The following is a 27,605-nucleotide window of genomic DNA, read 5'->3' as shown; positions in this document are numbered from 1 at the left end:
TCAAGGTCTCCCCTCCCTACCCAATAGTGCTACAGAGAGGCACCAGACAAAGGTGTCCTATGTCTCCACTTCTCTTCCCATTCATCATGGAGCCCCTAATTTACGTTTTAGAATCTAACTCGGAGATTACAGTGATGGAGGTAGATGGCAAACAGTATAAGCTTGAGCTCTTTGTCGGATTACAGTTTGTCTTCTCACATGCCCTGCCAAGTTCCTTCTACTCCTAAGCTACGTTGTCCTTTTGTATTAATTACATGAAATCTATTTGCATAGGAGTGGCAGACCCTACTGGAGTGTCTAGTCACTCACTGACCAAATTGGGTTTCCATTGGGACCGTCTGCCTTGTGTTACCTGGGAATCATGGGACATGGATAGCCGGGACATCTGTTTGCCTTCAAAATACTCACTAGGTGATACTTTACCCCAGTACATATACATGCTATGACTGGGGCTTCTGACCATTGCTGGAGGGTTTGTGGGGAGCTTTTCATATTTGGCGGTAGTGTGAGCTGGTAAAGCTATTCTGGTTTGAGGTGCTCCAACAGATTTGTCCAATTTGCTCAGTGATACTGCTGCAGGATCCACTAGTGCTTCTCTTGGGCTGGGCAGGGGGAGAACTCTGTCTAACCTCACATGACACTTAGGGGGAGGTTACTTTCGTTTTTAGGTCTTAGCTAGAGAGCACATGCTCTGTCTCAAAGAGACATGTATATACTTTGTGGGCTTCAGCCCGCCCCAAATGCTTCCCATTTGCTGTCTCCATCTTTGCTCTCATATTCTTTCTCCCCATTTGTCCATGGCATGCATTTGTCATGCCTATTCCTGTGTTTAGCCCTCCCCGAGAACATGGACCAATTACACTATCCCTTCAGAGCTTCCATTTTACGATCTGTTTCAGGAACTACTTTTTTGTTTGTCAAAGAGCACTGAACATGAGCACTTCGTTTTCACTCACTGCTCCAAACTCGTCTGTAAATCTTATCTAGTCACATTTGCTGTGCAGTCAAAGACTGCGGTCAAATGCCAGATGCTGTTTCCCAAGGGCGCCTGGTTTGCTATTTTACACTTGATTGGTGTACGTCCAAACTGATGTCCGGCATCTGTATGATCTACATCTAATTCCGTATGTCTGTGATTTACTTTCAAAGCACATCACTAAATCACTTTTCTTTCACTTCAATGTAAAGACTTTTTTTGGGTGCATGTTTACAAACAAAATCAAGCAGCGCGAAGCATTTGTTTAAGCACATGTTGTAAAAGTAATTCAACACATTTCTTAATTAAATGTAATGTTATACTGACAAATCTATGTTAAATAATTTCGAAATACTGCGTTTATTTTTTTATTTTGATTTGCCAGGTGCAGCATTACTTTTAATTCTGAAAACATCTGATATAATTGCAAAACATACGCTTAAACCCTTCGCTGCTAGGCCTTTTTACCCCCAGCTCTGAGCTGTTTTATGGCTATTTGGAGTAGTTTGCACTTAGGACTTCATAACATTTTTTTCTAGCTGAGGTATCCAGGGGAAATTTGTTTCTTTTTAGGTATCGGCTGTCTCAAAAAAGACATGTTGTAAATACTTTGTGTGCTTCAGCCTGCCCATAGGCTTCCCATTCGGTGGCACCATCGTCACTCTTCCTATTTGTCCAAGGCATGCATGTGTTGTGCCTCTTCCTGTGTTTAGCCCTCCCGAGAGCAGGGACCAATTGCCACTATTCATCCTCTGCTCCCATTTAATGCCCCCTTGGGGACTTCTTTTTCCTGCATTAAAGAGCCCTCCTTAGGAGCGCTTGTGTTTTAAATCGCTCCTAGCGCACTCTGTAAACAGGGCGGCAAATCATGCACTCAGAGGTTGCCTGTTCTGTACTCCCCTCCCCGCTTGCCGCTCCCTTTCCAGCTAGGTCTGTTTATTTTTTCGTCACCCTCATAGTTGTGTGCTCATGTTTTCACTTTGGTAGGTCTCACATCAGCCTCCCTCCCTTTAAAGCCAAGTCTGTGTTGACTTATTTGTCAGCCTCCGTTTGTGCAATGCAACCTTCAGAAGACAACATTAAACAAGTAGGTCTGAGATATGCGCAGTGCAGCATGGGAGGGGTAGTCCATGCAGCAGGCCGCTGGGCTGCCAAGCCCCTTGAAAAAGTACAACGCAGGATCCTGGGCAACAACACGAAAGTAGCAGAAGTAGCAGAAGTCCAGAAAGGGGCAGTGTAGCGTTGTTACAGGATGCTTGCAAGAAACTGTATGCAGCATGAAAAACAAACATAATTCTTGCGTTTTGGTGAAGGCTGCCCTGTGGCCAATAATCACCTAGACTTTTTTTGGGAGGCCCTACCCCCCCCAAAAACCTCCTGGACGTATTAGTTTGCCTTCCTCCTGCATTCATGGTCATCACATTGACAAAGCTCTGTCAGAGCGCCTTGACCACTGTAGGCCCAAGTAACACAGCTCCATCCCTCCCCGTATCAGAGCCGCTATCCATTCAGCAATGCTGTGCAAATCAAACCATTGCATCGTGTTAGCCAAAAAGAAAAAACAATTAAAGATCAGGCAAGTAGTGAAACTAATCTGCTGTTGTTGAATGGTGCGTTTGTGCACCACATAAATAAATAAGTTATGGTGCTTATTAATATAATCCAGTGGAGTTGAGAGGCCATGCCGTCATTTCAATGGTGATGCAGTGCATCAGGCAGCTTTCCATGTTTCCCTTCAGTTTTTTCTATCTTTTTGAAGATCCTACTCTTTGAATGTTTTTTTTCTGTCCGCGTTTTTAGTTCTTTTCTTCTTTTTCGCCCCTGTGTTTCCGTGGCTAACTTTCACTTTCCATGTACCGGTTGACCGAAGGGATTCTGCTGGTCAAATGTTTCATCTCCTGGATGGAGTTTTCATTTCAAAATATCCTAAGACTGGAAGGAACTTGGTTTGAGTACTATGACAGAAAGTAATGTTTTACAGTATGATCAGAGCTCTGAGGGGTACGCTAGCTTCAGAGACCACTACACACTTTGGGGTTCCTTCAATTTGAACACAGTGACATTGTCAGGGGGCTAGGAGTGAGAAGGGTATGTTTGTTCTAGCGAGACTCTTAAGCAATTGTTCTGATTCTGCATAGAGCCTGCTTGTTTTTCTGCTTTTTGGTATAGTAACTGTACGTTTTTATAGCAGTTTTTAGAGCCTTGTTGTCTAGCAGCACATCAGGTGTTCAGCATGGCTGAAAGTTACTGAAAAAATGCTGTAATGCGGCCAGCAAAGGCCATGTCATAGCGCTGTTTTGTGGTAGGATGGGCAGGACAAACTCAGCATGGGGGAGAGGGGAAGGGACTCGATGTTAGCTCAGCATCCTGTGATTTCGGGCTTTTAGTAACTTTCATCTGTGCTGAACAGATGAGCTGCTAGATAACATGGCTAAAAGACATTCACATTGATGAGGCCAATAGTTCGGGCACTGCCGAGATCTATTGGCTTTGCTAATGCTTGTTTTCCAAGATCTTGGGGAGTCAAAAGATTCCCAGGATTTGTGGATTCCCCTGCTTTTAGTATCCTGCAGAGCTGAATTAAAAAATCTAATTTTGTACCATAGTTTTGCCATTTTTCTAAGAGATAGACTATTTCCCTATTTTTTGTGCTCTCAACCTACTTTGTTTGTGGTGGAAACCAGTATGAAACCCGTAGGAGATCAGAAAAGCTATACATTTCTGAAAACTAGATACAATTCCAGATTCAGCAAGTGGTCATATGTGTAGGACCCTCAACGTTTTCCCAATCAAAATACCTGTTGAAATACAGAAATAATGAAAATGAGTATGAAAAAATGGGCATTTGTGACAACATTTTAATCTGTGACTTTGTGTCACAATGGCAGATTGACAAAAGTAATGTATCTTTATGGCCGCTAGTTTCTTCTTGTTGCATGGATATACAGGGTTTGCAGGTTCTCCAAGAACCCAAGGTACGCAGATCCAACAATTGAGTTGCACTGTACAGTGGTTTTTCATTGAGTATAGAGCACAGACTAGTTCTTATAGCGAAGTAGACAAAGTGAAAAATGGGCATCAAGGAAACATATTTATTTTTTAAATGAGTACAAGGTATAAAGTTTAGTGGGATATCTCTACATGGTACTAAGGAAATTCAGTATACCGGAGGAATACATGGGTTAACGTATTACATTCCCACCCCATGGCCAGAACGAAGACTGGTGAACATATCTTTCAATCATACCATATATTCCGGGGAACGTGGTAGGGCTGCCCGCTATCCCCATTACTGTTCGTACTGGCATTGGAACCACTCGCTCAAAACCTGAAACAGGAAGGAAGTGACTGGGGAATACCTGGCGAGGGTCAGATTCACACAGTATCCCTCCATGCGGATTACATGCTCTTATTTGTATTTGACATGAATAAGGAGCTAGATAGAGAGTCACATCCTCGAACACTTTGGTACAATATCAGGCCTGAAAGTAAACAACTCAAAATCTCTAGCGTTTCCATTCCGAGAGGGGTTGTTCTCCACTGACACAATCCCCTTGGGCACATTTGAGATCCCAGTAGCTCAACAGGCATTTAGATATATGGGTATACAAATATATCGCTCTTCTACTGACCTGCTAGAGGGTAATTTGAATAAAGTAATAACGTCCTTATGAGCACAGATAAAATTCTGGACCTCGTAGCCCCTCTCAATAGCTGGTCGCTTGGCACTGGCAAAGATTGTGATGTTCCCCATGTTACTGTACTTCTTTTTGAACCACCTAATTTGCATACCACAGTCGATCTTTAGAACACTAAACACGGTATTGATATAACTAATATGGGCCACTGGACACCGCTGTATTAGTCTTCAAAACCTACAACTACCTGCGGACCAAGGGGGGATGGGCGCGTCCGATTTCCAAACATACTGCATAGCAGCGCAGCTCCAATGGCTGGCATACTGGCTAGCAAGTATTCACCTGCAGGAGATAAACTACACACCGGCACAATTAGACAATGGTGATTTACAGTCACTGGTCTTGCCCAAAAGCCCAGCTCGCAATCGGCGACTGCCTCTGCTGTTGCAGAATGCGCTATGGTATTGGCGCAGGGCGCTCAGACAAACCAAGAATGCGGTGCCTTACGTGCAGAATAAGCTCCTTAAGCGGTTTTCCCACCTCATCTGGAATTCTTTGCCCGTCTGAGGCATTGGGAGGAGAACAGGTATTCTACCCTGGTGGATCTATTTGAGGAGGGTCACCTGTTGTCCCGCAGAGAGTTAATAGCCCAGATACAGCTCCAAGGTACCCGATTTCTAAGGCATGTCAATATATTGCACTTTATATGCCAGCAATGGACTCCGACCGGCGAGGAGCCCCAGGCACATGCCCTAGTAGACGCACTCTATGATATGGGATGGGGAGGCATCTGGTTAAATGGCTGTATAGAGATCAGTGCTCCCATTGTCGTTTATCTTTGACACCTCTCTGGGATAAATGGAAAACGGACTTGTCACGCCCGTTCCACAGTTTGTTGTATAAATTCCTGTTAGAACACGCATCACATATACCACACAATGCACTGTTCAAATGTATCCAATTTGCAATATTCCACAGGGCCTACTGGACTCCACATAGAGTACACTCTTTTCCAAACCGCAAAATCTACATGTCCCCGTTGCCTTGCTGAGGAGGCCGACCTCCTCCACATGCTGTGGGCCTGTCCGTCCCTGAGTCAATATTGCACAGGAATCCATAGCACACTCCGCAAGATCTCCGGATCCTCCTGTTGAGATTCAGCAGATCACTGCATAGTAGACCTTTTTCCCAGACATGCGAAGGCTGTTGTAGCTCCTAGTTTTGTAGACCTAGCACTTACACTAGCCAAGCGACTGTCCGCTGGAAGTCACCGACTCCAACCGTCAGGTCTAATATGGAAAATGTACTTGTTCCATTTGGGAGGGGGAGGCAGAAGATGTGGCCCTGCGTAGGGAGGAATATAGGGGATTACGGAAACGTCCCATATCAACAGAATGCAGTGAGTTGCTGGAGCACCTTCGACAACTTGGTTCAGATGACATGCAGGAAACTGTAGATGTCAATAGGACTAGCTGAACTGTGATTTCCTGGTTTACACAATTCTCGAACCCTATCTCAACATATCATTATTATGCCTATTCACAATACTGGAGGGCGAAACTAGATTGCTGGGGTCCCCCTCACTTCCCACACAGTATTACATATGCTGAAACAGACCTATGAGGAGCAGAGAGCAGGTTAAAGCTTGTTGGGGGAGTGGTGGGGGGACGGGGGTAGCTACTTTGTTCTCAGCTGGTCGCAGGAACTGCGAGAAGCCCATATGTCCTCGAATAGAGCGCACCTAGACGGCAAGGAGACTAAAGCTGACATACACTCCACTACGCCACATAGGGGTTGATCAACTAGTCAGCAAGCTTGGCCTGCAATACTACTGTAACATGACGGGCCCACTTGCTAGCAGCTAATTATTTACTACAATACTTGATAACTCTCGATTTGGCTCTGTCTTGGTAAGACATGCAACAGATGTAGTGTCAATGGAATTGTATTAATCACTGCTGTCTCTAATTACTTTATCAACCATGCATGGGGAACGTACTCTGTCATCTAGTCGTCTCCTCTAGTTCAACTGATATAAAGTATCTAATGCCATCGACATAAGCTGAGACAAGACTGCATTAACGGTTTTAAAAAACATGCCAATAAAAATTGTTTAAAAAAAAAAAAAAGATAAAGTTTAGAAGCAGTGGTTATGTCTTCATTTCTGAAATTGTGGGTACTCGTGCTAGCATATGATTTGGGGGGTATTTTTCAAAATGTCATCTTTCTTTTACATTGGTTTACATCTGGAAGATGGAAATTTAGCGAAATCCAATTGGTAAGTACAAGTATTCTATGCTCCCATAAGTCTCCTGACAAAAATGGTACCTCACTTGTGTGGGTAGGCCTACTGCCCTTGGCAGGAAACGGCCCAAAATGCATCATGGATGCATTGCATTTTTCCACTAAAAACTGAGCCTCTTTTTCCAGTATGGGTAGCTCTAGATTTTGGACCGTAGCTCAGCTGGCACTTAGGAAAACCTAGCCAATCTGTACATTTTTGAAAACTAGACACTTGAGGGTATCCAGGGTGGGTTGACTTGCATGGTTCTCACCACATTTTCTTACCCAGAATCCCTTCCAAACCTCAAACTTTGACTGAAAAGCACCTTGTCCTCACATTTCTGTGACAGAAAGTTATGGAATCAAGGCGGGGGAGCACAGGACTCCCATTGATGTTAGTTTGATCAGTCCATGTCATGGACACTAGACCCAGCCACACAATTGGGGCAGCATTTTTATTAGAACAAATGGGTAAATGCTGGGTGGTAGGAAGTTTGTGGTTTCCTCCGGATTCTGGAAGAATATGGCACAGAAATTCAAGGAAAATGTTTGATTTTAGACAAATTTTGAGGTTTGCAGGGCATTGTGGATGAACAAGCTTGTTGGGATCCACAAGAAGCACACCCTACTGTACTCTCCTGGGTGTCTAGTTTATGAAAATATCTAGAGTTGGTAGATTTTCCCTAGAGACTCTATGCACCCTGGTAGAGAAAAAGATAAGACTTATATTGCTGCACGACCATCTATTCCTCATTTACACACACAAACTGATTGGATTTGGCATGAGGGTGAGAGAAAGTTTCAAAATGTAAATTTTATTAAGAAGAGTTTTCTCAAAAAATGAAATTCACTGTTAATAATTGAAAGGGCAAAAATCTGAACCTGTGGCTCAACTTGTGAGCTGTAAAGCAGCGCCAAGGCACCAACCACTTTACAGGCAATTCACACACCTTTCATGCGGGACACACACAAGACCATTCACACTGTCAGCCGCAGGCCCAGCACATTAAAATACTCACATCAACAGACTGCACCATTGAAGAGCCCATCACTTTCATACACCCACATGACTGGCAGAGCAATGACGCAGCTGGCGGCTGACTGAGTGTGTGGACTGGCGTTTGGCTAGCAGTGTGCGTAGTGACCACCAGCAAGTCGCTACTCGCACACTGCCAGCCAAGCGCCAGTCCACTCGCACCCCCAGCCAAGCACCAGTCCGTGCATGCCACCTGCCAAGCTCCAGTCAATGCACACTGCCAGCCAAGCGCCAATCCACGCACGCCGCTAGCCAAGCGCAAGTCCATGCGCACTGCCGTCAGATTTATCTTTAACAAAAAAAACAAAACAATTGGAAGTAAATGCAAAACTATAACTACATACACAACAGCTCTAACTAAATACATCACACTAATGCCAGCCGTGACATCTGAACAAGAAATATAAAGCGATACAGACCACTCAGTTCATTTTTACACTCATGGTTGCTCCCATTTACTCCGTTGTGTGTGGTACAGTTTAAAACATACAGGCACACATAGCCCGGGATTAGAAGGACACTCGGGGCAGTACATATAACTCTCCTTCCGTGCGCCTCTTCGGACACAGCCTCTACATTTCCTACTGTGAACAATTGTTTTTTTTTGGGGGGGGGGGGGGGTGGGGGGGCAATGGAGGAATGTTATCAGGAAAGTGGGGATCTTTCATTCTAGCGACAGCCTCCACCACTCCAACTCGAGAAACACTTGCCTGTTTCACAACAACAAGGCTGCCTATCGCAGCGTGCTGATACTGAACAAATGTTATCTTTGAATCTGGAGAGCAATCCTTGAATAAGCAAAAGCATTGATAGTTGCTAAATGGAATAGATAGAAAAAATGTATGACTGGAAAACAGCAATGTAAGGTTTCAACCGCTGATCTACATCACCCATGTGCTTATATTAGTCTAAAATGCACGCAGGTTTGCGGGCCTCAGCAACGTAACCCCAAACAGTCACAGGTGAAGTACTTTAATCATTAATGTTTGTCAGTATGTGGACATCTGTCCTGTCTGCAAATGTCACAGCTAGAGGTTCATCACTACACAAAGCTCTGCATGGTCCCCTCTGAAGCTTTACAGTTAGGTTGGATTGTGTCACAAGCAACAGTGTCAACTTTGAACAATTCCCTAAACAATTGCACTCCATTATAGAAGTTATCTATGTATAAATGGTGACCTTTGTGGAAAAAGTCCTCTACCAAGTTCCCACTCAATCTTCCCACTAACTCCAAAAGTGGACAGAGAGCCAGGGGCTTCTTTAGAGCAATCCATAACAGTGTACACCCTGAAATTATAAACCTATCCAGTACTACTCTCAGCCTATATTTCCTAATTCCATAATGTACACTGAAACATTATCAACAAAACTCAGCATCTGAAGCAGAAACAAATACCGATCACGGCTCATGGTTGCAGGAAATGTAGATCTTGACATCAAGGGACTAGTAGACCAATATAAAGACAGCAACAGCTTCCTTGTCAATTCCATCAAAAAAGTGAAACCCAAGAACTTCTTCAACTCATCCATATTTGTGGGAGTCCACCGGCTAGCTCTTGAGTGGGGGCTTAAGCCTGGCACTGTTGTTCCTTAAACACTGTTCAGCATACACATTAGTCTGCTGAAGTATCTCATCCAAACATACATCGTCCATAAACAACTGAAAGAAATTTATAGGCAAAACTTTCAGTATTCACCATGCACCCTGCAACAGCAGTAAAAGTAACCAACACAGGCTGCACCTTGTTTGAGGCAACTCAGAGTTCAGCAGTTTCAATGGGAAGCCTTTCAGCCCCAGGCTGCAATCCAGATGCCTCTTGCTGCACTCGATGCATACCAGTGTCTTCCTAAAAAAAAAAAGGCACTTCCTCTGCACTGAGAGTGACTTCATCATCAGATGATTGCTCTCAGACAGAAAATTCACTGACCGAATCTTGGGCTTCCTCCTCTACCTCAGATGCAGAGTCCTTCTCAGGACCATGGTCAGAGGAAGATTCTAAAAGCTACCAAGAACCTACTGAAAGATTATCCTGCGGCTAGCCATAATCCTTACTAATAAAAGTAACTCGACAAATAAGTCCACAATAACCAATACTGAGTAAAATAAGTAATAAACAAAGTATGGCTTTATGAAACAGAAAGTTAAGCAATTGGTATAAGGTAATCTGGAAGGAAAAGTCAATTCATACACCGCATACGAAGACTGATCTACACAAAAACAATTCCACTCACTTGCCAGAGACAGAAACATTGAGGATGAACTGCACCTACTTTGGACAGACACAGCAAGCCACAAAGAAGTCCCACTGGACATATCACAAAGCACTAAAGAATGTGCACAAATAAATGTCGCTTTGAAAGACAATCACACAAAAAGCTAAAGATTCAAACATTAGTACATCAGTCAAAAAATTAGATAAACAGGCAAAGGATACACATTAGATGAAATAATTACAAAATAAGTTGCTTACCAACCACAACTCCACAGACTACAGATCTGCAAAAGATGCACCTACACATACAAACAGAATTCACCAACAAGACCAAGGAAACAATTGGCTCTACAATAAAAAAAAATAAAACACAAATAAAAATGATATTGAGAATAAAATATAGATTATAAGACACTAATGCTCCCCGAAAGGAGGCAACCTTACCCTAGAAGCAGATTTCCCCCCCCCCCCCCCACATTAATAACCCTATTCTCAGATGACTCAATTGTTACCACCCACCTTGAGGTCTAACCACTCCAAAAAACAAACATTATCCCCGGGGGAGCGACCCTTGCCCAAGGGGTCACTCTCCACAAATGTATCAAATAAAATCACTGATGTATAGTTGGTTTTGACCCTCCCCTCCCCCAATATGTGCCCCCATGGAGCGACCCTTGCCTAAGGGGTCGCTCTGCTAAAATACAAAATAAAACATCCCTGGTGATCTACTGCATGGTTTCTGTTGCTATCCCTGATGAAGGCCTGTAGATGGGTGGCCCACAGGGGGAGCACCAGCTCCCTCCCCCACCCGTTTGCGAAGACGGCTTGGTGCTGTCCTCAGCACACACACACCGTGGCTGAGGACTGCATGTGCCATTCTCCGCATGGAAGGGGTTAAATTAAGGTTTGTCATCGCTTGATTTTCTTTGTAAATGCATACCTAAATTAACTCTTGCCATTGCAGGGCTAGACGTGCGATTTAAGTTTGTGTTTGGGCGCAGTCACAATTAAAAATGTTGCACTAGCAAATCAGGGTACAAACAAATGTAGTGATTTGACGATGCAACATTCCATTTAATTCTGATTTTGTTTCAAAATACGCGCTTTAAAAAAAGGCTTTACATTGGTTTCACATTTCATGTTTCAGACATGCACTCACATAAGCCTCTGTGAAATACACAAGCGCGAGCTTATATATCCCTCTGATGTATTATTTTATCATGCCTGTGTGCTTGATTTTCAGTTGTCACCTCCATCAAATTAACAGCTCACCATTGCAAAGAAACACCAGTGCCTAAGTTATGTTTAGTGACATACATTCCCTTTATACACCTTTTATTAATCTCTTTCACATGATGGAACAAGAAATATATAGTGGAAACAAACCTACTTGGTAGGAACATATACATTTCTCCATGCATGCAGGGGAGACCACAGTAACAAAAAAGCAATTGCTTGCATCATGCCAGCTAATGTAAATATCATGGTTACTACATGATGCCAATTGTAAGCAGATAAATACGGTGGAGATGTCTCTTCTCTAAGTCGATGCATGTCTGCTGCTTTCAGTGCTCCATTCCCCGGAGGGGTGAGGGCACATTACACGCTGCTCTGGGGACGCAGCGAGGAGGGCAGGCCTCATCTGGCACAGAGTACGCATGGTTATGCTGATGTGCCATTGGCAGTGAAAAGGCACTGACAATGCCTGTAGACATTAACATTGACAAAGCATATGACTTTGCAAGTGCTTGCTTTTTTTTTTTTGTCAGCACGCCTCATAATTGTCCACCTTTTGAAAGAACACCCTCTCGCCAGGTCTTACACTGTGGTGGAGCAAGATGTGGCATGCTTGACAATAGTACTTAATGATAGGCTGTGTAAGTCTGACTGGATTTGGCTACTGTTTAAAACTTGTGTTAAGAGACAGGACCTGATTGATTCCTCTGGCCATCATGCCAGATAACCTGGGGCGTGTTTGCCTTGGAGGACTTTTGTTTTTGGATGGCACTGTTGATGAGTAAATAAGTATGTCTCCAGAATATGCACATGAACCAGAGCGGATGTGGATATCTTTGTAAAAAACACCTGAATATACAAATGCCACATTGATAGAAATTGGTGTTAGTTTTGCCACACATATCATATGTAAAGATGAAGACCTCAGTCGGGTACCATGCAATATCGTCCCTCAGAAATATCTGTCCAGAGGGACCGGGCGTACCCTGCTGAACAAACCGTGCTCCAAGTTTCAGAACAAGCAGGCAGTTGGCCCCTGAAACGTTGTGTGTCAAGGAGCCCTGGGAGGATCCTGAGGAATAAATCCAACCTGCAAATAACTTGCAAGGCAGGATCACCCAGCTGAGATACAACGTTAGTGTTGTGCTGAAACGGACAAAGCAGCAACATCGGACTACGGCTCCAGTACACTCTGGAATCCTCAAATCAGGTGCAACTCTCAATGGCCCTGGGCAGAAATTCACTGAAAAAAGATCCAACTATTCCACAGTAGAGTTCATGTGGAAGTTTCACAGACCCACAGTGACGGTAAGTAGCAGCATACACTCTGTATCGTTATAGGGGTCTCAACTGTGGTGGAAGCGTACAACAGTTAGATGGACAGCTAGCTTGAACTAATTTCTGAAGGGGAAATTAAATCCTAGATGGATGAAGAACTGGAATACGCTGCTTAGCTCTGGTGATCTTATTGCTAGTGCTGAAATAATTAATGTGCAAAAGAGAACCTTAAATACATTTATTCTGTCCAGTCTCCAAGCTCTCCTCAGGTAATCTGAAGTAAAAACATAAACATTTTAAACAGCCTCCATAGATGGAACGTACCATAAACAGGATGAAGGGTAATAAGGGAAAGAAGGATGGTATAAAGGAGATGAACTGTTGTAGTATCATCTGCAGTAATATTAAATTACAACAGATAATGCACTGCAAAGCATAAGGTTATCTATGCTCGGATGAGTAAGCCACCAAATGTCTACAAGACTATGATTTCTGATAGTATTTTGGAGCATTACTCTATCCGCTATTTCCTTCTCTAAAAAGGAATCTAGGGCAAGATTCAAAACTGCTCCTGGTATTGTGCGTATTTGACAGTTTCAGTACACATTCTAGGCAGCTCTGAAAGAAATATCTTTACAAGAGTCAAATCAGCAGTTTTAGGTTGAGCATAGCAGCGCGCAAACTTTTCCGACGTGTTGGTATGTATCTGGGCTTATAACCACGCTCATCACTATCACTCGTTCATAGGCATGTGGCAGCTATGACAAAAATCCTTTGTTTTCGTTGGTAACTGCTTTACGTTTGTCCCTCCTTAGGGCAGTTTTGTTACTGCCTTGGACATCGCCCCTGTTACGGTGGTAATTGCACTTTTGCCGATACGTTTGACTGCGAGTGAACTTATTTTTTCTTTTGTATGCTGATTCACGCTTATGCTGTGGCGCTGTGAATCAGCTTGCTTATATGGAACCGTATTACTCTTCGTTTTCAATTTATGTGGCAAGAAAAGTCCGGTTAGAAGTTTACACCGCTAACAGCTCTAACTCGAGTAAATGCGAGACCCATTGCATTGCAAATGCTTGTTAGTTTTGCAAATACAGATCTACATTCTGGACCTGACCACACCTTAAGACTTTGTGTAGCAGAAATGTCCTAATTAAGATTGCGACTCTGCATCTTTTAGAGTTGTTTGCCTGTATTCCCTATAGTTTAGTAAGTGTATGTTTGACGAGTGCTGATTACCCATCCCACCAAGTCACTTTTAAGCTTTTCTGATTCTGACAAGTGTTTTTCTTTTGTGAGCGCATTATCTGTTTTGGATCTTAAGAGTGTGTAGAATCGTCTCCCTTTTGTATGCAATGTGACATAGTTATAAAGGTTACCTTCGGAAGCTTCATGTGGCCGCTCAAAGTAGAATGCTTATTTACAGCAAGCTCCTCTGAGAACAGTAGTTTCGTTTTGAAGACGACATGGGACAGATTGTGAGAAAGAAATGGAACCCAGTCGGAGCAATATGTACGCACTGTACCTTCCATCTCTCCTCCTCTTTCGTTGTTCTGTGTGCAACAGGAGGTAGGAATCCGCACTTGGAAGGGCCATCACCAGTCAGGTGTGTCTAACAATGTTCAGAAGCCCGGCCATCCCCTCAGCAGGTGTCGTTAATGCTGGGTAGCAGTTCCTCTGTGGCTCTCCGGTGCAGTCATCCAAGGAGAGGACACAGTATGAGGTGGTCACAGTCTGTCCTTCCATACACCACTGACAATCAGTCCGATCGCAAACCAGTGGGCAGGTTTACAACGTGGGGTGGTCTGGTTTCACTTTTGTGATCATCACAGATCTACCGAGAGCGCCCTGACAAAACTGCAGATCCGCATACAAGAGGGAGAAAAATATTCTACAGCTGACAGCAGTGAAAGTGAATTGTGTGTGTTGTGTGGAGTAGTAATTTGGATGAAAAAACGCTGTTTTATCATTGTAAGTGGAGGGTGGGCCCGTCGGTGACAGCAGATTCCTAACAAGAGAATAGTTGTATCGGTGCTGGCAGCATCTGTGCTTAACAGAATCAAGACAACTGAATCTGGGCAGCCAGATGTCACGAGTGAAGAGTTAGAATACTCAGACAAAAGCAACAGGTCTGTCCACGATGCTTTCTTGTGCTTTAGGCAGTGCCAGATCACGTGGCGTGAGGCAAGTCAAAATGTCGTCGGTACTTCTCGAAATAAAATACAGCTGCTAGATAGATAGTCGCACTAATGTTTACAAAAAAAGTGATGGTTGGAATGCTTTATTTAATCTCAGCCACTGGTAATTACTCCGAGCCGTCTTCCAGTCCACCTTTATTTTGCACACGTGTCACCTCCGTTTGGTCCCAGCCATATGGAAATCACGTGCTACATATGTACTATGTCCCAGTGAACTGATTTTAGGTGTTACTGTACTTCAGTGTGTGAGGATGGTGCTGTAGCTTGCTGCCTTAACATTAACGCCCAATTCAATCTTCAAGAGGCTGCTGCAATGACTGACTCACTGTTTCTTACGTTGCTTTTCCATTTTAGGAGTGAACTTAAAGGATGTTTAAGAGTTCATATTTTATGTTTAAGAAAGGATAGCAAATGTCTTTACAAATACAAACTTCGTCTTTGATATTGAAAATGATTGCTCTTTGACACGAATGTTTCCGAAATCCGATAATTTATACATTTATTTACAGTGCTCACAATGGAGAAACCGGGATTACAGGGAATTATTGTGGGTGTTTTCCTATTTGCCTGAAGTTGATTTTTTTGTTTCTTTTAATACTACATATCTAGAAGCAGATAACTTAAGGGCATTGTAATTGAGTTACTATATGAGAATTAAAGATACTCAGCTGTTTAAAGTTAAGTGTAAAGCAGTGCTTTTGTTTTGACAGCTTCTGCAGCAACTGAAGCGATTGATATGTGACCTCTGCAGGTTATACAATCTTCCACAGCACCCAGATGTTGAGATGCTGGATCAGCCCCTACCAACTGGCCAGGTTGGTTATTAACACTGTCCTGATAAAGTTGATAGTTTGCATGAGCACATCGGTATTATTCTCCCATCATTAAATTCATTATGTAATCTTCTTTAGTTTTCATAAATTGGAGTATTTCCAGCTACATATGAAGACACAGTGTTTTTTTAAAGGTGTATTTGCAAACTTTCTGTTGCCTGAAGATATTTTTGTACACCAATACCTCTCCATAATCCCTTTCTGAGGTTTCCAATTATAATAATTTAGCTTAATAAAACAGCAGGGTTAGGAAGCTTGTTTTTAGGTCTCACTGCCTAGACTCCTGTGTGTAGACTATCTTTATCTGCTAGTTTCTCCCCCTCTTCCGCTGTGTCTCAGCGTTACTCTTTTGCCTGTGTGCATCTCCCCCACTCCTCCTCCGTTGCTTTTTTCTTGCCAGCTCCACATTGCTCTTTTTTTGCCGATTTGCCCTTTCTCGCTAGTGCTGTAGTTGGCTTTCTCTCTATATCCGCCTTCCCCTACTAGCTCACCATGTAGTCACTGGCACCCGGAGATACTGTGCATCATGGCTTAAAACCATTGTCTAAGCCAGCAGGTCCCAGAGGCTAGGCTTATTGGCTTTGCCAGTGCATGTTTATTTTTTTCCTTTTAGGGGAAAATAAATTGAGCAGGATAGGCAGTTCCCTCCCTTATGTGACAATTGACACTACCACTTTATGTCCAGCGTTGGCCCGTCCCAGTGTGCAGTCAAGCAGAGTGTCAGTTAAAACCAGTTAGTTTCTTTCTTTTAGCGAAAGCACACCGGCTTCATGTGTTTCTAAATATTTCGAATTAAATCAGTTTCTTGCCCTCCTTGATGTTTTTGTATATCTTCCACTGTCCAATTGGTTGTGAAGGTAATGTGCATATTTGATATTTTATTTTTCGCTAGAAATATTTTTGGTGGGTTATTTCACACGTGATGCATGTTTGCTATGTGTGGTGTCTTTCCTTTAGTTGTAGATTTTACATTGTTTCCTGTCCATGCACTGGCAATATAGGAGTGTGGTATACGTCAGGATACACATTTGTGTTCAGCTCAGAATGGAAAGCACACTCGTGTTTCCAAGTTCAATAGCCAGTATAGCAAGTGGTCCAAGTGATGTCGTGCCACCACCTTTAACCTCACTGCCACCCTTTGATATCGCCAGTGGTCCATCAGAGTTTGCCATTATCCTTGTCATCTGTAAACATTCACAATGTGGATGTCAGAGAGCTCCCCAGTTTTCAGTATTGATCCGCATTTTGACATTCAGGAGGGTTTGATCGTAGAACATTTTTACTTTGAGACCTATGTCATCATTGATGGGTTCACTTTCAAACGTCCTTGACATCCGGAGTATGCTGAACATCACAGACTGCATCACCTGGAGCCCATAAACAATAACATGAGTTGAAAGTCCAATTTTCTACTCTATTCCGTTACTCACTCCATTTCAAATCATTGAAGACACAAAATAGATGAGTTGAACGTAAACGGAGAGCTCTCCAGTGCCTTCTTGATAAAGTATTTTACAATGCCCATCTAGGGACTTGCATGAAAGCTGTTCTCATTGCTGAAAAATCCTACTGTCATAATCTATTGCCTAATGGGCTATTTCATTTAGTCTTAACTATTGCCACTAACCCTTTGGCTAGTTTTTCCAGCAATATTTGAGTCTCAAGCCTGCTGTAACTCTAAGACTTTTCTGCAGTACCGTTTCAAATATCTGACCAGCTAAAAACTCCTCTCTTCACCTTTTCATCAGTGCACATTTCTGTGTCCTCTTTTAGCTACAAGTTCATTCATTGCACTCTGTTTATGTATTTAGCGATTTAAACCCACTGATTCTATGCCTGGATCGACTGCTCTTCATCTTGTCTGTAGTTGCTTGAGGCATAGTTTCCCACTTGACTAAACAGTGGTGATCCCTTTATAAAAAGAAACACATTGGATCCATGTGGGTTATCAGACTGGCATGCCACCACCTTCCTGCCTGTCTTTACACAGAGGATTTGAGAAAGTATCTTAAGATCATAGTAGCCAGCAGAGACGGGGTAAAGGCCACTACTTGTAATGCTAGATATCAGTACCTTTTGTTAAAGTAGACTGTGTGATTTCACTGGAGCAGTTATTCCCCATCTACACCCCACCCTCAAATATTAGAATGTACTCAACGTGAGCCATCCAGGCCAACATGTTGGCAGTCTTCAGTTTGCTAGAATAAGGGTGCCTAACAGTCTGGGGCCCTTTGTAAGCAGGGGCATGTCTCCTCAGCGTGACATGAACAGGGCTGCCCCTGTCAAGGACCGGCCGTGGTTTAAAACTGCTAGTCTGGCTTACAAATGCTGGTGCCAAACAGCGCCCTTAACTATTTCAACCCTTCTTCGTCCTCATCTGGCACAAAAGTAGTTAGCAGTTATTTGTAGTTGTGCCACAGACTAGTGCTAAGACTTGGAGAGATAGACTTTTTTAGTTCCTTAGTTAGTTTCAGTCCTTTCGGTGCTCCACAACTGTTCATTAGAAGACTTAGCAGAAGTTACTCTTCTAAACTGTTTTCCATGTCACAGAATCCGAAGACTCTAGAACCTTGGGGTGTTAGGAACGAGGTGCAAATGTAGTCTGTGGTAGTAATCGATGTGGGCCACCCCGATGCTCGAGCACATTCATCTAAAACAAAAGGGCAAGTGAAAATTAAACCTTCTCCTCGCCATGGTTGGCAGAGCAGAGGTATGCGTCTATTTCTGCAGCTTTCCTTCACTGATGCCACCAATGGAGAAAACCCTAAATTATAATGCTGACGAGAAAAGAGCTGTTAAGTAGGTCATCGTTGGCACCACTTTAACTCAAGTTCAGACTTATTTTACCTTCAAAAAGCTGCAACAAAAATATAATGGCAGTTTTTTTATGCTCTCTTGAGTGGAGGGTCTGATAAAGACAGCCGTTGATATTTTTATTTTTCCAGTTTAACAAAACTGGACTACAAATACAAGTAAAAATATAGGGCTACTCAGCAGTACTGTTTCTGAAAAGCAGTCCATCTCTGGATCCAGAGACTGTTGCCTGAAGTACATAAGAAATAACGCATCTCGCCCTTATGATGAGGCTAACAAATGTATGGATGCCTTGCAAAGGAAAATATGCACAGCTTCAGATACCACTCTTAGGACATTTATTAATGCAGAGTTGCTGGGTAGCCATATAAGATCTCTTGTGGATTTCTAAAAGCAATTCTTCGGTTGTCTGTACTGAAAACACAATTTGAGAGAGGCTGTGGATATTCTTATGACTTTATTGAAGGTACTTCAAGTGAGAACTGGGATAGCAAGGTTCAGTTTATGTCCATCAAAAAACTGTTGTGCAATAAAAAAAAAATAGGTTTATTGAACTATAAAACTGGTGAATTGCGTACATAATGGAAACATTTACCAAGGGTTTGCTTTGTTTACAAACTATTTAGCAACATTGTTCAACAGAAACTATCTTAAAGCCGGAAGAAATATTGTGGTTGAACAAATAAATGGTCCCGGTTGTAAAATACTTGATTAGACTGTGTTTACAGCAACGGAAAGGTAATAAATGTGTTTAGAGGATACAACAGTTTCAAAATAATTTGAACAGGTCTGTCCTGACACAGTGTTTAATGCAACAGTCTGATTGAAGGTTTTCAGTGATGTCTGCTTTAAGGCCATGTTAGAGTGCACTATCACCCAGGACGGTATTCTGGCACTGAACAGGTGTGAGCATAGCCAAACCCAGGGCCTAGCTGGACTACGAGAAAGCCAAGTCTTCAGCTTTTTGGGGAATTTAAAGAAGTTACAAGGAGGCTTTTGTGTAGTGGCAGGTTGTTCCACGCTTTAGGAGTGATGTAGGAGAAGGGTATACTGCCAGAACTGGTTTTAGTTGTGTGCAATGTATGTAAGTAGGAGTCTGGACGAGTGGAGGTGCCTGGAAGGTTTGTGAAAGCATATGCAATTGTAAAAGTATTGTTGACCAGTGCTACTTAGTGCCTTGAAAGTCTGAGTAAGGAGTTGAGCCCATACTTATTTTTCTTAAAAAGCTTACTCTTTGCACCCACCTTCGCCCATGTCCATGTATTGAATCCATTCAATTTCATGTAGTTTATGAAATGACTGTTTTGCGCTCGTGGATCTGTTCCTGTCTTGTGTCCCTGACCATACTGTTGGTGCACCGTCTGTGACATCGTTTCTGTGCTGAAATTGTAGTTTTAAAATCAAGGTGTAGTAAGGTCTTGTATCACAAGCTTGCACCAATGGCTTTGTAGTCTTGCTTGACCATAAAGGGAAAACCACTTGCATACTTTTGTTCAAATGTTATTGCCTTATCAAATACTAGTGTTTTTATTCAAATACTAGTGATCTTTTTATCTGATAGCTTCTAGTTGCAGATTTCTTACCTTCGAATTTCCCCCAGGCGTCAGACTGGATCCGGAGATTTTTCTTCAAGCAATACCCTTGCGCGTCAGTGGGAGGCATCGGTTGACTCTGTGGGCGTCTTGGTGTCGTAGTTGCCGTGATGACATCGGGAGTAGTATATAGATGTCGCCTTCGAACAGTGACCTCAGTTCTTTTCTTTCCATGCCACACGCTGATCTGGAGAAGAGCTACCCTGTTATGTTGCTGACCGACTTCGACCATTTTGTCGAGACTTTGTGAGACTTCTGGTGCGTCGAGGATGTCCCCGAAGACCGGTTTCACGCTGTGTGAAGTCCGTCACTGCACGATGACTGATCCTCATCTGGTTTTCTGTGGTGTCTCGAGCGTAACCACGACCCGAAGTCATGCTCCGAGTGCCGGGCAATGCACTCGAAGGATTTGAGGGAGTGGTCTCTAAAGCTAATGGCAGCCCGGCACTCGACTCCATGCAAGTCCACGGTCTCGATCGAGATGAAGGTCTTGAGACCGTTCGCGGAGCCATCACCACTTGTCTTCTTCTAAATCTAGAGGTCCCATCGCTCTCCGACTTCACCCCGTCGCTCGGCTGACGCGACGTGGGAAGAGCGTAGACGCTCAAGGCCTCTGTCCTCGGACCCTGCGTCCAGGTTGGCTCTGCGCTTTCCCGGAGCCGGAGCAACCCCCACCCAGCTTAGAGTTCTATGAGACCATGCGCCTCATCTTTGAGCGGACCGACCCCGATACGGTGCCTTTGAGCCCAGAGGGTTCAGTTAAGGGGCCTTTGGGTTCCGCACTGGCGGCTTCGGCTCCAGCCACTAAGGTCACCTCCGGATCCGCTCCCGGATTCGCACCTGCGCCAGTCGCTCCCATGAAACCTTCCCCGGCGCCAGGTTGATTGTCGACGTTCCCGACGTTGGTAGTGCCCACTATAGACGTCGACCCAATCCCTATTCCGACGACTCACAGTGGCGCCGGCCAATGCTGCCTTTGTCTTTGATAGGGCCTATTCATCCCAGGTCGGAATTGGACCCTTTTTCCTATGAATACGAATTCAGGGAGGTATTGACAAAGAGGTCCCTGGACCCTTATGAATACCAGGATGACCCATCTTTGGACTGGGTTTGAGCTATGCAAACGCTGGCATGCTGTCTCCTCCTACCGTGGCTACGGCAGAGGGAACAACTTATGGTATGGTGGTCAGTAGGGCAGCTGAGGTCCTTGGCCTTGAGCTTCCTACTTTAGAGGTCAGGTCTAATCTCCTGATGGAGGTGCTTCAGCCTGGGGCTTCCACTTCAGAACCCCTTTTGCCATTCATTTAAGCCCTCACCGATGTCCTTTTGGGTACTTGGTCCAAACCCAACACAGGGGCTCCTGTGAACAGGACTATCACACACCGCCACCGGCCCGCTTCGAATGACCCTATATTCCTGTCCCAACACCCCACACCTGAGAGTCTTGTCATCCAGGCTTCCTTTTCTTCAGGTGTATTCCCTTCCCAAACCCCGGACAGGGAATCAAAAAGGCTGGAACAGTTTGGTAAGAAGTTGTTTTCTTCATCCAGTCTTGCGCTGCGGTCGGTGAACACCGCATGCCTTTTGGGCCGCTATGCCCACTCTTTGTGGGATACGGTTGTGCAAGTCCTGCCGCAGATACCAGAGGAGGCCTGTGCTACCGTCTCCCAAGCTGTGAACTATGGGAGAGATGCGGCAATGTTCACAATCCGTTGTGGGCTGGACACGACCGACTCTCTGGGCAGATCGGTTGCTACGACGGTGGACTTGAGACGCCACGCCTCGTTGCGTACTTCTTTTTTTTCTGGGGATGTCCAACAGTCACTGATGGACATGCCCTTTAATGGCTCCCGCTCTTTGGAGACAAAGCGGACTCAACCTTGGAGAGATTCCAGGATTCCCAGGCTACAGCTCGGTCCCTTGGTCTTTCCTCTGCCCCTCGCCCCCCCCCGCAGTCCGCTTTTCGCCCCGTTCGTGGCCACGGAAGGGGCTCCCTGTCGTGTCTGCCGCCGTGCCACCCATTCTGTCAAGCCTCTGCGTGGCCGGTGACGCAGAATCCCACATGGGTGTGGGACAGGGAACCAGAGGTCTGCCTAGTCCACCTCTGCCCCTGCTGCAGCCTCCAAACCCTCCTAGTCCGTCCCCTCACTCCCATCCAGTTGGCGGCAGGATTCGCCATCACCTGCCCCACGGGGAATCCATCACAATGGACAGGTGGGTTTTGCAGATAGTTCGAAAGGGCTACTCACTCCCTTTCAAATCTGCTCCACCATCCATGCCTCCATCTTTCAGAGGATCATTTGGCACTTCTCCGTCAGGAAGTTGCAGCTCTCTTGGCCAAGGGAGCTATAGAAAAGGTCCCTGTGCCCGAAGTAGGTCGTGGTTGTTATTCCTGCTACTTTTTGGTGCCGAAAAAGGACAAGGGCTTACGTCCTATCCTAGACCTTCAGGACCTAAACTACTTCCGCAAGAAGGAGAAATTCAAAATGCTCACTCTGGCTCATGTTCTGTCTGCCTTGGACCCAGAAGACTGGATGGTAGTGTTGGACTTGGAGGATGCTTATTTCCACATCCCTATCCTGCCTGCACACAGACGTTACCTGCGATTCGTGGTAGGTCACGAGCACTTTCAGTTTACCTTGCTTCCCTTCGGCCTTACCAGCGCCCCTCGGGTTCTCACGAAGGTGATGGTGGTTGCAGCTCATCTGTGCAGGTTAGGGGTGTCATTCTTCCCCTACCTCGACGACTTGCTGTTGTAGGCGGACTCGCCCCAGAAAGTAGTCTCCCACCTTCAGACTACAGCGAACCTCCTGCACACGCTAGGGTTCACTATAACCGTGCCAAAGTCACACTTGACTCCCTCTCAGACGCTCCCTTTCATCAGAGCTGTTCTGGACACAGTGCAGTTTCGGGCTTATCCTCCCAAAAAGTGAGTCCAAGACATTAAGGCTATGACTCTGATCTTTCGGCCTTGGTCTTGGGCTTCGTTGAGACTGCCTCTGAGGCTGCTGGGCCTCATGGCCTCCCGCATCCTGCTAGTAACACATGCCAGATGGCATATGAAGGCTCTGCAGTGGGATTTGCAGTTCCAGTGGGCGCAGCATCAGGGGAATCTCTCCAACATAGTCCAGATCTCTCAGGGGACTGCAAAAGACCTGCATTGGTGGTTTTCGAATCCACAGTGGGTCCATGGCAGATCCCTCTCCCTCCCCCAACCAGATATCTCTATATTGACAGATACGTCACTTCTGGGTTGGGTGGCCACATGGGAGAGGCAGAGATCAGAGGCCTCTGGTCTCCGGAGGACTCTGGGATCCATATCAATCTTCTGGCGCTTTGGGCGATCAGGCTTGCGTTGAAAGCATTTCTTCTGTCTCTCAAAGGGAAAGTACTGCAGGTTTTCAAGGACAATACTGCTGCCCTGTGGTACTGCAACAAACCGGGCAGAGTAGGGTCCTGGACCCTTTATAAGGAGGCACTACGCCTCTGGACAGGGCTGGAACATCAGGGCATTACCCTGATGGTTCAACATCTGGTGGGTTCCCTCAACACCAGAGCGGGCAAACTCAGCCGTCAATGCACAGCCGATCATGAATGGCATCTCCATCCGGGGTTTCTTTCAGCAGTGAGCAGAGCCTTGGTTAGATCTGTTTGCCTCCGCAGAGAACACACAATGTCAGCTGTTTTGCGTGTTGGAGTTTCCAAGGTGGCACTCACTCGGAGACGCTTTTCGTCTTGAGTTTAACTCTGGCCTCCTTTACTCCTTTCCACCTATACCACTTCTGCCCAGAGTTCTGAAGAAGATCAGGAACGACCGAGCCCAAGTCATCCTGGTCGCTTCGGACTGGGCATGGAGGAGCCTTGTATCCAAAGTTATTGAACATGTCCATCGATCCTCCACTCAGACTGCCTTTTCGGCGGATCTTCTGTCGCAGCAGCAGGGGGAGTTTCTTCACCCGAACCTGTCTAACCGCCTCCTTCATGCGCGGAGATTGAGCGGCGACAGTTGGCAGCTTTTGATCTTCCACCCGAAGTCTGCGATGTTACTTTGGCAGCCAGGTGTCCCTCAACCAAAGCTGTATACACCTGCCTTTGGAATAATTTTGTGGCATGGTGCACCAACAAATCTGTTGGTCCCTTCTCTGCCGCTCTCTCCGAGGTTTTTATGTTCATTCTTTCTTTGGCCCAGCAGGGCTCTGCTTTGGGCACCCTCAAAGGGTACTTATCTGCCTTTTCGGCCTTCCTTAGGTTACCTGATCAGCCCTCACTTTTTAAATCTCCTATTGTGAGTAGATTCCTAAAAGACCTCACCCATTTATTTCCTCCCACACCATTTATCATGCCTCAGTGGGATCTCAATCTTGTCCTTACTTATTTAATATGTACTTCCTTTGAGCTGATGCACAATTGTCCCTTATGGCTCCTCACCTTCAAAACTGTCTTTCTTGTTGCCTTCACCTCTGCTCGCAGGGTGAGTGAGCTTCAAGCCCTTTCATCTAAACCTCCATACTTGTCTGTGCACCCTGACAAAGTGGTGTTGTGCACTAAGGCTTCCTTTCAAAGGTGGTTACGCCTTTTCATGTAGGGCAGACCATCACCCTGCCTACTTTCTACGCCCCCCCACATCGTTCTCATGAGGAGGAGCGACTCCACCGTCTGGACCCAAAAAGAACGTTTGTGTTCTATCTTAATCATACTGAAGATTTCCAGGTGGACGATCAACTCTTTGCTGGGTATGTGGGTGCGAAAAAATGGAAGGCGTTGCAAAAGCGTACCATCTCTCGATTGGTGCTTCTTTGCATCAAAATGTGCTACGCTTTGGCTAAGAAGCACCTCTTGAGAGCTTGCGTGCTAATTCCACCAGAGCAACTGCTGCTTCCACTGCGTTAGCACTCGGAGATCCTGTCCTGGATATCTACCAGGCAGCTATGTGGGCATCCCTGCACACATTTGCTAAACACTGCTGCCTGGACAGTCCGGTCCATCGGGATGGCCTCTTTGGTCGTTCGGTCCTGCAGGACTTCCTAATATGATCTTGGTTTGCAGCCCACCTCAGAGGATGGCATTGCTTGGGTATCTATTCTAAGTTAAGGAATCTGCAAATAGAAGTCTCTATCAGGTGTACAAACTAGTTACCTTCGGTAACAAAATATCTGGTAGAGACATATTCTAGTTGCAGATTCCTTACTGACCCACCCATCCTCCCTGCTTGTGAACTGATTTCTAGGGACAGGGATTCCCCTTTCAGGTCCCTAGCTCTGGTGCACCAATCTGTGTTCTTTGTGCTTTGGCGTGGAAAGTCATCAAAAGAAACTGATGTCACTGTGCGAAGGTGGCGTCTGCATACTACTCCTGACGTCATCAAGGTGACTACGATGCCCGCGGAGTCGACCGACGCCACATACCGACGCGCAAGGGTATTGCTCAAAGAAAAATCTCAGGAACCAGTCTGACACCTAGGGAAAATTCCAAGGTAAGAAATCTGCAACTAGAATAAGTCTCTACCAGATATTTCGGTACCAAAGGTAAGTAACTTGTACTTTAACTGCAGTTGATGATTTCTGTTATTCATTTGCACTGGGAGCGTAAGTGGCATTTAATATGTTTAACATAGTTCTGTGTTAAAATAACACCCTGTCAGCATGCTTGTACTTGATTCTGTCTTTTTCCATCAGAACTAAACTCAGTGCCTAATAGAAATAAATGCCTCCTAGGACTTCTTAATTAATGCATTGCAGGGCTTCTTCGTGTTAAAGCGATATTTACAAAATCCCATACTCGTTACATGTTTGCAGAGTACTTCGCCAAACATAAGTGAATTATATTGGGGTCTGAAGCCTGAGACAAAAGCCTGCAAGAGGACAGGAAGTCAAGAAAGTTGACATATACCAGCCTAACAGTGTTGGGTAAAAGTCTTACCTAGATGAGCATTGTGTGAATGATGAGGGTGGTGGCCAGTCAAGGGGAGCCTGGGGAGGCAGAGGAGGAGGACTGACTTCTGGGTCAAGAGCAGCTGTTAGACCAATAAAAGAACAAGACCAGGGCATACTTACAGGTTAGCCTAAGTAGAGTCAGCAGAATATAATTTGTATTGTAAATGTAATTGGTTGTTGGCCCCTCCTTAGTTAGTTTGCTTGCCAAATGCTTTTCCCTAGACGTTTTGTTTCTTTCCCTTTCCTATTTCCTGGTTGCCATGTCTCCTCATAATACCACTTTGTCTTAAATACATATTCCTGCTTGATGAGGTCTCCTTCTCTTTGGCATTTTGCATGTGTATTGCATGCTGATGCTTTGGACTGTGGGGAAGGTTTCTTGAATTCCTTGCGGTCTGGATTCCTGGAGGTTCTCAGCTGCCCCTTCGTAGTGCATTAGGTTTGTGGACAAGAGGGTTTGCAGAAGTTGTTAGTATGCTTACATGAAGTGCACAATGTAATTAATATCTGTTCTTTCATACATTTGAAAAATTCACATATGTGAGAAGCCAGAACCCAATAAGAATACTGAACGATTGATATGAACTGCATCAAGAATGATACACTGGTGCTATATCCAGTTTTTCTGTCTCTCGCCCCTTTACTCCATCTTCTCCTAGGAGTCTGCTACCCGCCTCGCTTCACATAGGAGTAGAGTGGAGTATTGTTTGTAATCTTATGGCAAAACTTGACTCAAAAGCTTGATTCCTGACACGTGGTCCTTGTCAGCATGATTGGGTTCTTGGCTAACATCCTGCACTAACTATTATGTTACCAACTTTTGAACTTAGTGTTTTAGGTCTGCATTCTACATTGTTATTATAATGTATGTAAGCATCTGTTGTGTAATTGACTAAAATCTCTAAACGTTAGAATCCCTTCCTTGAAAATATGTTTGTCTTCCTTTGGAGTCCATCCCAAAGTGAAATAATGTTTGTAATTGCACAGGTTTTCAAATAAGAGTTTCATCAATTTGCATGTCTAAAATACCTAGTTAATTTTCCCCAAGCGTTTTCCAGCTATGCCAGTCTGAAGTATTCTTCCTGACAGCAACTTGAAACTAATACTGTTGGGGATTTTATTGTCTAGGGGAGAATCCCTTTTAATGGACACTTATTTTTTAAATATTCCCCAGGCGCTAAACTTGACCCAGACACATCAAGGTTTTATATATATAATAAATCACATTTGCCGGTAGGTAGCGACATCAGACCCATGGTCTGGAGTCGCATGTAGGTACCACCTCTGCATGCCTATATTTCCTTTCTTTCTTCACTCTTCCACATGTATGCTCTGCTTCCAATTTCACAAAGCCACAAGCTTTAAGCTGTGCTATGACTGCAGAAAGCAGATGTCTGTCATGGATACTCACAAAGTTTGCCTGTGGTCACTAAGTTGCAGTCATGATTAGAATTCTTACTGCAAAAGCTTCCTGATACCTCTCAAGGAACAGGAAGCACAACTCTGTTGCAGAACAGAAAATGTGGTCCAGAACACTCTCAGAACAATAGTCCTGCTCGAGGTCATGGTGCTGCT

The 27,605-nt window shown here is 44.6% G+C and overlaps 1 protein-coding gene across 5 annotated transcripts in view; it reads left to right on the top strand.

Moving 5' to 3' along the window:
- Positions 1–27,605, top strand: part of UBE2Q2 (ubiquitin conjugating enzyme E2 Q2) — a 619,872-nt gene that overhangs the window by 103,347 nt on the left and 488,920 nt on the right. For 3 of the 5 annotated variants that reach the window (XM_069222114.1, XM_069222112.1, XM_069222111.1), the window contains exon 3: positions 15,569–15,673. The exons of the other annotated variants lie outside the window; for them this stretch is intronic. In XM_069222114.1, the coding sequence (XP_069078215.1) occupies positions 15,569–15,673 (105 nt within the window). The remainder of the gene's footprint in view (positions 1–15,568; positions 15,674–27,605) is intronic. 5 annotated transcript variants of the gene reach the window in all.

This window comes from Pleurodeles waltl, chromosome 3_1 (genome assembly GCF_031143425.1).
Source record: "Pleurodeles waltl isolate 20211129_DDA chromosome 3_1, aPleWal1.hap1.20221129, whole genome shotgun sequence".
Taxonomy (NCBI): domain Eukaryota; kingdom Metazoa; phylum Chordata; class Amphibia; order Caudata; family Salamandridae; genus Pleurodeles; species Pleurodeles waltl.
Note: the sequence above shows the minus strand (reverse complement) of the source record. Positions and strands in the feature narration are given on the sequence as shown.